General features: G+C 46.4%; 1 protein-coding gene across 1 annotated transcript in view; it reads left to right on the forward strand.

The window, feature by feature from the left end:
* Nucleotides 1-742: 742 nt before the first annotated feature.
* Nucleotides 743-13,127, forward strand: part of SLC22A3 (solute carrier family 22 member 3) — a 25,739-nt gene continuing 13,354 nt past the window's right edge. The window contains exons 1-3 of the mRNA XM_005425651.2: nucleotides 743-1,420; nucleotides 11,239-11,342; nucleotides 11,741-11,895. Of these exons, the coding sequence (XP_005425708.1) occupies nucleotides 1,007-1,420; nucleotides 11,239-11,342; nucleotides 11,741-11,895 (673 nt within the window). The 5' untranslated portion in view covers nucleotides 743-1,006. The remainder of the gene's footprint in view (nucleotides 1,421-11,238; nucleotides 11,343-11,740; nucleotides 11,896-13,127) is intronic.

The following is a 13,127-nucleotide window of genomic DNA, read 5'->3' on the forward strand; positions in this document are numbered from 1 at the left end:
AATACAGTTGTCATGGACCTCATGATCCTGAGGTTCAGAAAACCTCACTATTGAATCTCTGTTTTGATTCACGGTGTTCTGCACAAGATATGCTCACATGCACACAAAATGCACCCTGGTCCTGGCTCCCTCTTCCCTTCTCCCTCTTCCTCAAACTGCTGAGTAGAAGAGCAACCTAACTTGTTTTCCATTCTTTTTTGAGAAAGAAACACTGTCATTTATCTTTTAAATATTTGAGAGATTTTGTGGAACTAAATTTAACAAGGTCATGTAAAAGCCTTCTTGAACAGGTAGATCAAAAGTTAAGAAGAAAAAAAAAACAACTTGGATTTTGGTCTGTTGCAGTTTGTGACCCTCCCTTTATTTATGCTACAGAGGGAAAAGGCTCATGCGAATTAGGAGTGTACAGATGGTGAAGTAGTGCCTTGGAGAAGTAATTAAACTTTGCCAGAGTACTAATTTCTATTTCTGGAAGGAAAGACTATAGGTTTTTCTGCCCCTGCCATCCTGCAGGGAGCCTGCATCACTCACTGATGCTTTTTGCAACAGCTCCTGGGCTCTTTCCCACTTAACTCTTCTTTCCATCTTAATTTACCACAGGCGCTGCGGGAGCTGCCCTTTACAGCTCGCCCGTCCCGAAGGAGTTAACGGGGTTTATTACATAATCTGTTTAACATGCGGGGTGAATAGGAAACGCCCCTCTCTCTTCTCCTGCACTCCGTGATTTCCCTCAGCCCGGTGCCAGCCCGGTGTGCCAGCCCGGTGCCCGGCGGTGTGCCCGCATGTCCGCCCGCAGCCGAGCCCCGCTCCGCTCATGCCCCGCCGGCATCGCACGCCCGCGGGTCTCCGTCTGTCTGTCCGTCCGTCTGTGCGTGCACATGAGAAGAGAGGAGCGAGGGGAGGCGAGACCGTCCCGTTCGTAGGCAGCGCCGGCAGCCGGTGCGAAGTGTGAACGAGAACGCTGCCATCTCTCGGGCTGCTGCAAGCGGACAGACCGCCTCACATCATGCCGTCTTTTGATGAGGTTTTGAAGGAGGCCGGGGAATTTGGAAGATTTCAAAAGAGGGTCTTTTTCCTCCTTAGCCAGACAGGCATAACTTTTTCTTCCCTGTTCGCCAGCGTAGTTTTCCTTGGGCGAGCACCGGGCAACTTCTGGTGCAGGATCCCTGGGGCAGCCGAATTGAGTGAACGATGTGGCTGGACACTGGAAGAGGAGCGAAACTTCACGGTACTGCCCCTGCTCCTGGGGAACGAGTCGGTCACTGGGCAGTGCGAGAGGCTGGATGTCACCTGGGACGCCTCTGCCAGCTGCCGCAGCCCGCTCGGCCGCCACGGCAATGGCAGCGCGGGCAGCGCGCCTCTCGCCCCCTGCCACGGTCACTGGGGCTACGAACAGCCCCGCGCGTCCATTGTCAGCGAGGTAAGGAAAACACCCACCCTCTGACCACCGGTGTGTACTTACAAAAGGGGATTGCCAATGCAAGGGTTGTTGCTTTGCTGGCTACTTTTCCTTTGCAGATTTATTTAATTTTGAGTCACAAGCAAATCCAGACAGTGAGTATGATCGAGTGCCAGCACCAAACTTTTAGGGAAAGGTGAGCTGGTATGAAAGGCAGCTGTTCAAAGCCAAGTGCCCACACAAAGTTGAATGCCTTGCAGAGATACTGCTCTGTCTGTAGAGGAGTGTGAGATTAAAACAGAGTTAAGTCCTTGCAGCTGAGGCTTCAGGTGCTCAGTCTCAGGCCAGCAGGTTTGGTGGTGTAAATTCCAAGTGTACTCTATGACCAGGATCAATGCAAATTATCTCTTCTCTGTATTTCCAGTATTGAACACGTAAGTTTGCAGGTAATAAAAAGCAACAGGTGGCAGACTGCCTATCTGGGATCTGTCAGGAGTCAGCAGAAGTGATTGTGCTTACTAAAGAAGAAAAACCAAAAAAACAAACACACGTTTTTGTTGAGAGCTAACATTCAGCTTTTCCTGAGTATCGGTGTCAGAGACCAGCAGGCTATTATCACTGGCAAATGCATTGATTTTTTAATGAGGCTGCAAAAGGTCAGTGAAAATGCTTTCCTAGGAGATCCTTTCTGTAACCTGTAATTGTGCCATGGGTGTGCTGTGGTCTGGCTTCAAAACACAGTCTGCACACTAGGAGTGTGTATTTTAGGGTCATTCTGACAGCAATTGTCACTCGTGCAGTGATGAAAAATCCAAAGTGTGCTTAGAGGGATTGGCTCAGAAATAATCACGGTGCCCTGCAAAATGTGTCAGCACAGTTGAGGGCTCTGGTTCCTCCCTGTCTGGTGAGTCTCCTGCTGTGCTTTTTTATTTGGTGCTTGCACTGGAGCTGTGTGCTCCAAAACAGGGAGCAGGGCACAGCAGGCAAAGCCCTGAGCAAACACTGACAGGAGAAGCTTATCCCCTCCTTCCAATTCAGCATCCCTCTCCCATCCAGCGGGGGCTGCTGTATCCTCTGTCAGCCTCGGGCTGTCCCGAGCAGCAGCGCTGTTCCCTGAGCCCCGTGTGCAACCTGAGCAGCTTTAGGCGGGGTCTGTGCCCAGGAGAAGAGAAATCAGAGCACCCGACTGGCCCTGAGCAAAGGGTCAGATCTGGCTTTCGTGCATGATCTGTGACATCAAGGCTGCTCAGAGGGCCGCAGATGGCATGCAGGGAGCTGGTGTCAAACTTTGGTCCCTAATAATGATGTGTCTCTGCCCACGTTGGCAGTGGAAGGCAGGGCTGGGTGGGCAGGGAGAGCGCACAAATGGTGCCTGGGAGCTGCAGACTGGCTCTGGAACAATCCATACCACATGGATGTGGTGGGAAGTTTATACTGCTGCCTCCAAGGTACCTCTTCTGGGCGACTGCAAGGAGTTAGACCTTAAAAATAAAAATACAGAGATTCTTTTTCTGTTGTTATCCCTTTTTTCCCCCCTTCAGCCTTGCTATAGGTGAAGGCATGTGGGCTGTGTCCATAAGATCATGCTCAGAGTTTGTTTATGGCAGCACTTTGTGTATCTAACAGAGCCACTGTGATTTTCCAGCAGCAATGGGTACAGCTATGGGAAAAGGAAACAGTATTTGTCTTGCAGCAATAAATGGGAGTGAAAGGTTCAATGTTCTCAGGCAAATACCTCATCCATCTTCACTTTCTTGCTCTTCTCTGCTGAGGAGACCTTTCAGGACCAGGGAAGGGAGGAGGGATGAAGGGATGATTGGGCAAGCACCTGTGGTCCCAAAGGTGCATATTGGGAAAACCCTGGAGTAACAGTCTGCAAGGTTGGGACTGTCTCTCCTGTCTGCCAGGGCAGCAGGTCCCACCATTGGTGTCACTGTGACTCCTAGAGACACTCTTGCTGGCTAGGTCCACCTCAGATGGAGTCTGCTGGGCTGTGACCTGTGCAACTTGGAACCTCTTCCCAGTTTTGCAACATTTTCTGGATAAATCATATCCCACGAGGCTCAATTTCTTAATCTAAAAAGGAGGCTTGTGGCATGCATGTCCTGACTCACTTGCTCTGAGATCAGCTCCTAAAAGGGGCTTGATATCTTATTAATGAGTTATATACCCAGCATAGACAATTTATGTCCCAGATTTAATTTAGTCTCTTTTCTCCCAGCTGAGTCTCTAAGAAAGCATTATTCAATTTAGGCTCTGTTTAATTAGCTCACCAAAGACTTCTTTTCCTACCCATCTACTTGTAAATGCTTCATTTTGCCCATGATTGCAGAAATGTTTCTTTCAGCTAAAGATTCCTGGCATGTCTTGTTGAATCAGCTGTGGAAGTGACCAGGGAGACAAAGTCAAAATAAGGAGTTACAAAACAGTCTCAGGATGCCTGCTCAGGGAGAAAGAGAGAGAAGGGGGGAAAAGTCAGTGCACTGAAGGAGTTCTTCCAGGCTTATGGCAAGCACAGCTCCAGTGTGGATTTGCAGTGTGACAGGGGATTCAGAGGACAAAAGCAGGCATATAAAGCCTTCTCTTTGGACAGATGTCATATCACACAGGAGGTGAGGCAGCCAAAGCACAAGCTATTGCAGTAAGTTCTGAGCACCCTTCAGAAGCAAAATCATGTGGCTGATTTGTGAGGAGCTGTGAAACAAAGGCTCTGTGGTACCTGACTTCACTGCTCATGCTGCCCACTGGCCATTCTATCTTAGATAGTTGTCTTATGCAAAGGTGTTCACAGTAGCATCAGCAGAAAGAGGCAAAGGGAAACAGGGGAGTGTGGATTGATACAAAGCACACGCTTCTTTGTAAGTACTGCTTGGGGTGCCTGCTGCATCACCTGCTGCTGCAGGACTCCCAGGTATCAGTGTTGGGGGTACAGTGAGGTTCTGGGAGAATGTATCTTGTCATCTCATTGCAGAGGTTCCATACTGTTGCCCCCTTATCACAAAAGTTTCATACCTCCTTGGTGTTTCTCATGGGCATCTCCTCTGAGCACTGCCTCTTTCTTCTTCCCAAAGCAGCCAACTGACTCCAGTTCCCCTCTCACCCAGCCACCCCACTCTTTTATAGCACTCTTCTTCTCATTGGTTACAGCTGTGGCCTGGTAAAGTCAGGCCTGCTCCTAATCTTTGCTAATTGGCCCAGCTGCAACTCCATAGGGGTAAGATTACTTTCTATACTATCTTTATTTCCTTATATTCTATCTCTCTACAAATGTACAGAACTTTCCTCCTTCAGCATTTGAGGAGAAGAGCAAATCGTATTAAGAAATCATCACAGGAGCAACACATGGCAAAGCCAGTTACCTTGCTGTAATGATGGGCAATGCAGTTTTGCTAAAGATTCCCTCTTAAGATCTTTTGGTGTCCAATGGGCATATATATATGAGAATAAGTCCCAGCCCCTGCAGTGACATGGCCAAGGGTCTCTGTGCTCCATTGCCTTAGGTCAGGCTTTTCTGTGAGGGCAATCCAGATTTGAGAAAGTTGTCACTGGTGCTGCACACACAAACCTGCACTGTGTTTGGGTTAAGCAAACAAGACCTGGCTTGACATAAAGGTTCCAAGATATCATTTTGAGACACAGCTGTGTCGAGGTGGTGGTGCTGTGCAGAGGACGTTGGCCCAGTGCAATCAGCTCTGGTTGAATTGAGTGTGCCTTGCATATCTCCCTGTGAAGCTGTGTCAGCAGCAGGATGGGAATGCAATGGCTATTGAGATTTTTCTTGGAGAGGGAAGCTGACAGGGTAAATAATCAAGGTAAATCAATTCCTGACTCATGCCAGCTGGTGCCATCTGAAATGATGCTGGTCCCAGAAGGTGGCTGGCACTGCTCAGGAGGGAGGGCTGGTGACAGCAGCAGCTGCTCAGAGGGAGGAGGGAAAGGAAGCGCTGGGTTTCTGTGCAGCAGATGGAGATGGAGAAACAACTGATGTGCTAGGAGGGTGCAGTGGACTGGGGATCACAACCTCATGCTCTGGCCCATGGGTTTGGAGGGGAGCCCAGGTCACCCCCTGACCTCTGTAGCACTTGAAACAGGAAGTGTTCTGCCTTCCAAGTCCTGCTGGGTGAGCCTTGTGAAGGACCTGTGTATCCAGGACTTACAGAAGTCAATAAACCAAACTTCTCCAGGAAACTGTGCTGAAGATGGGGTCACTGATCCTTAAGACTTCTGGGCTTTGGCACTTAGCACTATTATCCCTGAGAGACAAATCAAGCGCTTTGTGACAGGGTGGCTGGAAATAGCGTGCAAAGGAAGAACCATTTTCTTCAGACCATTTTGTCATTTGTGACTCCTCAAGGCATGGGCATGAGCTACAATTATGGCTGCAGTGCTACAATTATGGCTGCAGTGAAATGGCCTGAGGGGGTGCAGGAAAGGAAGAGGGGGATCTGTGTGGTCAGCAGCAGCTACAGCACAGATGGGCATAATTTAGGCAGCCTTTGTTGGCAGGAGTTGAGCAGAAGGGACAGATCTCAATATGTCCTGTTTGCAGCAAAGCTTCACACTGTAGATGATGCCACTCTGAGCCCTAACAATGCTTTGTTGCTGAAGTGTGAGGTCTGAGGTGGACAGATGGTCATCTGAGCATAGCCTATTACACCTGCTGGGAATCAATCTTCTTACTTCTCTGCTTGCCAGCCATCTCAGAAAATACCAGTCAACATTTGCAGAGAAACCTGGAAGGAAAAAAAAATATTGTTTGTCTCATGATTTTTAGTCCCTCAGAGAAGGAGATAACATGTCAGTCAAACTCAGGGTGGAAGAAGCACAGCTGATCCTTATGCTATCCTCCTCCAAGGGAATCAACAACTCAATTTACCCTCAAATTGTTGATCTAGTGTGACTGTTGTTATTGGCATGGCAGTATATCCTGTCTTATTTTCACTGTCATGGTGGGATTAATATTAATTAGGGGAGGGGAAAAGGGAGAGGTCACACAGAGAGCAGAGGAAGCAGCAACTGCTGAATTTCCAATGAAACTCTAAGATTTCTCTGTATGAGAGGGGCTGGAGCAGTTGCTTGCAGGGGTCATGCCAGTGGGGCTGTGTTTCTTCCACTGCCATCAAACCCTGGTACTAGTTGAGAGTTCCATTTTTTTTCTTATTATTTTGAGGACAGTTGCGGCTTTTCCGCCATTAGGAGATGAAGACTTTCTCTACCTCCTTCTTGCTTTACCCCTGAAGAGACAGAGAAAAAGGAGAAGTACAGAAAAAGCCTTCTGTGCTAGGACACTCAGCAGGTGATCCCAGTGGCAGGGACACAAAGTTCATGGGTTTTGGTCATGCACAGGGGAGGAGGGAGACTTCCAAAGCTTTCAAAACTCACCTGTCCCTCAGGGCCTGAGCCCCAGGGCCCTGGCATCAGGGTAGTGGCTGACTCCCCTTGTCCTGGTAAGTGCTCAGCTTGAAACAAGACAGGGAGAAGAACAGTTGCTTGATCCCTGAGCATTCTGCCAGAAGCTTTAACAAAAAGCAAAAAAGAAGATAATTTCTCCCTTTCCACTGCATGCACTTACAGAAGGGTTTGATGCAGTAAGGATGTAGGAAAGACAGCAGTTTGAAAGGCCGGTGGACAAGAGGAGAGGAGAAGAACTGTCCAGCAACAACTCAGGAACATGTAGCAACAGTCAGATCTCCCCAGGTTTCCTTAAACTATGAATATCTCACTGAACCATTTGTCACTGGCAGTGAAAGGGCAAACCAAACTCTTTTTGGTCACTTGTGTGAATGCCATTTAAAACGTGTGTCTGGGCTCTGCACATGCTGCTGCAATTGGGCTGGGGAATCACTCTAATATTCTTTTTTGACCATAGAGTTTAATCCATTTTTTCGTAATTTAATTGTAACAGGCAGTAAAGCTCTTCAAAACTCCTCCCCAAGAATGCTACATTTTGAGGAGCTATTAATAGCTTGTTGTGATTTAAAACAATATATTTCTACAGGGATATGTCTGCTGAAGTGAATAAAGGTCACTCAAGTACCAGGAATCACAAGTTTGTAGTTAGTCTGCAGGTCAAACTGAAATGGAAAATGTTGGCCTTGTTCCAAAGCCATGAAGAAAGGAGAAGTTGCCGCAGTTCCATATTTCCCAGTCATTAGTCACGTACAAGGTCATCCAGGTGCCACTCCCTCTTACCGTGATTGCACCACTGAGGGAGCAGTGCAAAACCTCTTCCTTCTCCCAGAGAGATCTCACTTAGGTGGTTTGCTGCTCCTTTATAGATCAGTGAAGCACCCAGCACTGTTCCTTCCCGTCACAGCACTGCTCTTGTAAATCTGAGCATCTCGTTGGTGCCCAAGCCTCAGCACGTGTGCAGACATTCATGACAGGGCTGTATTTCTAACCAGCAGTGGCTGGCTGCATGAACTGCAAGGCTGGCAGGGAGGACAGAACTGTTTTTTCCATCTGTTAAGGACACTGTAGAGGAATGTCTGGAAGGAGCTGGTTCCTGCTGTCTGCCTGTCCTGGCAGCATCTCCTTTCTGCTTTCAGTGGCAGCTCATTGTCACAGACATATTTTATAAAAAATCCTTTTGTTAGGATTTTTTTCTTCTGAGAAGCTGAGAAGCCTCAGAGGAAAAGAAAAACAATAATTATCTGCTGCTGTGTCATGCAACAAGTGCATCTTTGATTGGTCTCATGTGGTTGTTTTTAATTAATAGTCAATCACAGTCCAGCTGTCTCGGATTCTCTGGTCAGTCACAAGATTTCCTTTTCCTTTTCCTTTTCCTTTTCCTTTCCTCCCCTTTCCTCCCCTTTCCTCCTTATGAAATCCTTTCTTCTATTCTTTTAGTATAGTTTTAATATATAATTTTCTTTACTATTACATATATAATAAAATAATAAATCAACCTTCTGAAACATGGAGTCAAGATTCTCGTCTCTTCTCTCATCCTGGGACCCCTGTGAACACCACCACAGCTCATCATCAAGGTTAAGAGAGAAGCAGCGAGGAAGTGGATTGTTTCCCAATTTGGGCAGATTTTTAGTCAGCTCCCTAAATGGAAAGGGTGTGTTCAGGTGCACAGTGGCTTGTGTCCTAGAGTGGATAGAAATCCTGTGGGTGGTGCCAGGACTGAATGCAGAGGTGAGCTGCAGGGCTGTGCTGGGTGCCTGCACCAGTGCACTGAGGGGCTTGGCTGAGAGCACAGCAAAGCCAGGAGGAGGACATGCCCTTAGCTGGAGCTGGCAGGCTGAGCTAGGTCACTTGCTGGGTGATTACAGTGAGGAGCCAGCTCGCTGGTTTCTGACAGGGTCTGTTGGGGTGTAGCCAGCGCTGTACAGAACAACAAATAGGCTTAAGATCAGGGGAAGAAAACCCTTAGGCTTTACATCACATTTTCATACCCTTCTCTCTCCTCCCTCTGGCACAGCAATAAATGCTTTAGCATTTTCACAAGTGTAAAATCAGCCTGTGCATGGACAGGTGTATGAATGTTCAGAAGGAGAGAGGAGGCACCACACCACTGCCTTTTGAGGAGGCTGCTAGCAAGGAACATGGGAGGTGTTTGGGAGAGGTGTCATTAGGACTAACTGGAGGCAGTCTGAAAACGTGGGCAAACTGTTGCAGATTATTTTTGTCCAAGGGATGCATATAGGGATAACTTTCATGCACAACCAAGCCAGGTCACAGCTGAAGCACTGAAGTGGGTCTGACAGGCAGCCTGGATAAAGAAAAGGTCTCTGTGGGGTGTTCAATTCTCTTTTAAAGGTTACATTCCCCTCTAAAGGTTATGTTTGCAAATGAAAAACAAGACATTAGGAGCGTGATGACTTCAATGCTAGGTGCTACGTCAAGCAAACAGAAGTGCTTATCTATATCAGAATTTATTTAAATACTTAGAAAGTGACAAAGTGCAGGCCTAACTTGGGAGAACAGTGTACTGTCGCTAATCTTCACAAAGAGCCCTTTGCTCCTTAGAAGTTTCCTGTATGGTACTATACGCCAAAATATATACAATATTTGACTACATTGTTAGTGTAGAGGTAGTTTCAGCTGCTGCATAAATAGTAGGAAATTGCTGAACAGATGAAAGAATCCTCTCTGTTAAAGATACTTTCCTCTTCCTTTCTGGCATGCATTTGTTCTCCTGCCTTCTTTCATGATAGTTTATTCCTTGCTTGTTTACAGTAGATAGAGATAAAATAATTTTTAAAAACCAGGGGTTTTTCAGTTTTTGAAAAGGGGTCAAGGAGAGTTCCAACATCTGTCATCAGCAGAGGCAATTGCATTTTAAAAAATCTTTTTTAATGGCCATTCTCATAAATCCCCACTGTTTTCCAAAGATACCTCTTTTGATACCTTTTGCTAGCATTGTCATAGCTTCAAAGAGCAGGAGGTTAAGCAGCATTTGAAATCTGAAAGTGCTGCTCCATGTTCAGTCTAATTTAGGAAAGCATTGCAATTGCCCTTGAGTATGAAGCTGAGAGCAGGTTTTATTCTTCTCAGAGGTTTCTGCAGCTCTGCTCAAGATTTACGCAAGTGGAAGCCAGGTGCTCATAGCTGGACTTGGCTGACAGGTGGCCAGCCAGGCTCCCTGGAGTAATGGGGTTGACATCCAAACCATGACTCTGTTTAAAGTCAGTGGAAGTGGGATATCCGTCAGGTTGGAGACCTGTGAGGTGCCCCTTGTATGTCCTGTGTGATCTGAGACCCCTGAGATCTCAGGCCCAGATAATACTCTGGGCATTACAGCATGCAAATGGCTGGGATGGAGCTTGGGCACATGACACAACATTTTAGAGTCTGGAGAACTGGGAATGGCCAAAGAGGCTGCTGTCTCTCCAGCCCACCCTGTGCCCACTCTGCTCAAGCAGAGTGCTTGAGCCATGGTGTTGTCATGTGCTGGTGAGCACAAACGTGGCACACTGTGTGTGCTTCAGCAACCAGCACCTTGTTGACAATTTAAATATTTCTTATAGCTCACATCTCAAAGCAATAGGGTCTTTCTAGGTAAATGCTGGCAGCTGCTGTTGTCTCTGGATTCCTTTGGTCCTGAGGCCTCATTGTCGCAAAGATTACACCAGGTACGGATTGAGATCTCCCAAATCCCAAATGGTCTGCAGTGGTTAAATTTCATTATTCTCCAGAAACAACTAGAGTAATTTCCAATGCCATGCTGCCTATAGAATTATTTCCATCTTAGTTTAATTCTAGTTTCAGTTCACAGTCCCTTCCTTCCTCTCAACCACTTTTCCCTTCCCTTTGCCTTCTCTCATCCCCATCCCTGCTAGTAGTGCTAGGGAGTTGTGGATTCTGCAGTATAAGGGGTAGAAAAGTCTGGGAAAGCTTCAGCAAGAAAATACATATTCAGTGTGTCTGCAATTGACCTGAGACCTGTTTTCAGTTTCCTTGGAGAATACATATTTTTGCTTTTATCTAGAAGACACTAAGAAGAATAACTAAACTAAGAGATTTCTATAAGATGCTGTTTTCACTGGCAATAACTGTGGACCCTTATTCTGCACCAAACAAAGTCAGGACTTTGCCTTGGCACCAGATTTAACAGTGGTGTTTGCAGAAGAGCGATTTGCTTTCCAAATCTGGACAATTGATGTATGAAAGGCAGCATCCTCTTGGCAAGGAGGAGCTCTCCCTGCTTATGACCACTTTAAGAGTGCTTGCTATGGACCCACTGGTGCTTGTTTTGAGCAAGCAAATTTGAGCTTCCCCTTCCCCTTCCTTTTGCCCTTCCCTGTGGACCTATGCAGTTCTGTAATGTTTTGCCCTGAGGGTGACAAATGACCCACCTGGGTGTTTATGCCTCTCCCTTGTTCCCACAGTATGATCTTGTGTGTGGCAATGCCTGGATGCTGGATCTCTCACAGGCCATCCTCAATCTGGGGTTCCTGGCTGGAGCATTCATCCTGGGCTATGCTGCTGACAGGTACAGTATGAACTCTGCTGTCCTTTGGTTTGTTGGGAGGTAAAATCACACTCAGTATCACCTGCAACAGGCATGTGTCAACATTTTGCAAGTTTAACTCTCTTGGGATAAATATCCCCAAACTGAGTTAACAAAACCCAGCCAATGTAATCTTTGCTTTGTTTTGGGCTGGAAACTTTATGCAGTTGTACTTACTGGTCCTGTTTGGAGCTTAAAGTGCCACAAAATGAGCTTTTCTTGTGGTTTCCAAAGTTTTCTGTGAACATCTGGACCCAGAAAGGGTAGAAAGACACAGAAACAAAGAGGAAGCATTCAGAGGAGCTTTCTGACTGATGTTTACTGAAGGATGTTTAATTGGCACCATTGATGATTTCCACTTTCTTTTCCTTTTTCAACAGATATGGCAGAATCCTCATCTACCTGCTCTCCTGCCTTGGGGTTGGGATATGTGGTATCATAGTGGCATTTTCACCAAATTTTACTGTATTTTTGATCTTCCGGTTTCTCCAAGGCATGTTTGGCAAGGGAACCTGGATGACATGCTACGTGATTGGTGAGAGCTGTTACCCTCTTTCTTTCTTGGTTAGGCAAAGTGAGGGATTTTTGGAGGCCAAAGATTCTGGCTGCATCCACTTGTCATTGTATTTTTTCTTGGGAACAAAGCACTGGCCCTGGAGTCAGCAGACAAAGAGTAACCCAAATCCATCCTGGTTAATGCATTTGTCCTCCAATGATTAAGAGGTGACGGAATGGATTATTCATATATAAAGTTCTTGTTATTACATAGAAGATCACCAGGATGATAAAAAATCTACAGAGCAAGCCCCAAACAAACCGGATACAGAAACAGGGACATGGTTTATTTTGGCAGAGTCTGAATGTCTCACACAGATGCTCAGAGGAGTTAGCTGCTTCTCCTCACTGGGAGGACAGCTTGGCTGGCTGCTTTCATTCTTTAGCTTAGTGTCAAGGCTGGACACCAGGGTCCATATTAGGATTATTATTTTCCTGAAATGGGAAGAGAAAGGGAAGCTTTGTTATAAATAGCATCAAAGCAGCAGGGATACAGAATCTTAGGTGGATTATAATTTATCAGTCTATAGTCTATAGCAATGAAGCTCCTTGCACAGCAAGCTTCCTTTTGACAAGGAAAGGATATTGTTGTGGTGTCTTGAATGCCTGCCAGGTTCAGTAAGGCAGTCATAAAGCATGAAAAAGCCAGACATTGAGGAAGGCATCCTGCAAGAGACAGGATGTCAGATTTACTTAAAAATAAAACCAGCCATTTGGTGATCTACTGTTAAACCCAAAACAAAGCGATAACATCATTATATAGGGCAAAAGCTTGTAGCATTGCTGCTGTCTGTGAGGCCTGTGACAAGTGTTTAAAATTCCTGGTGGAAGTTAGATGAATGGGAGCGGAATTGCAACCAGACATAAACACTTACAGTGAGACCTGGGGGCACTGTGGTGATCTATGTGCAAACATACCAGTCTAGCCCTTTCAGTACCTAAAGCCCCAAAGAACCTTGTTTTTCTGAGCTAAGTTACATTGCTGAGCAGCTCCCGTCCAAGATCTAGGGAAAGGACCAGAAGCTGCTTTTCCTCTTACTTCCATGCACATGGCTAAATTTTAAACTGAGATCTTATCTTGAAACTTTGGCAAGTGCTCTAACCAGCAATATGTTTTATGACAGACCCAGGGCTTCCTTAAAATGGCCAGGCTTTAACAGAAAGGAATGTTTTTCAATGCTCAGATGAGGCTGCCTGGCTTTAGGGGAAGAT

Source organism: Geospiza fortis, unplaced genomic scaffold, assembly GCF_000277835.1.
Source record: "Geospiza fortis unplaced genomic scaffold, GeoFor_1.0 scaffold217, whole genome shotgun sequence".
Taxonomy (NCBI): Eukaryota; Metazoa; Chordata; class Aves; order Passeriformes; family Thraupidae; genus Geospiza; species Geospiza fortis.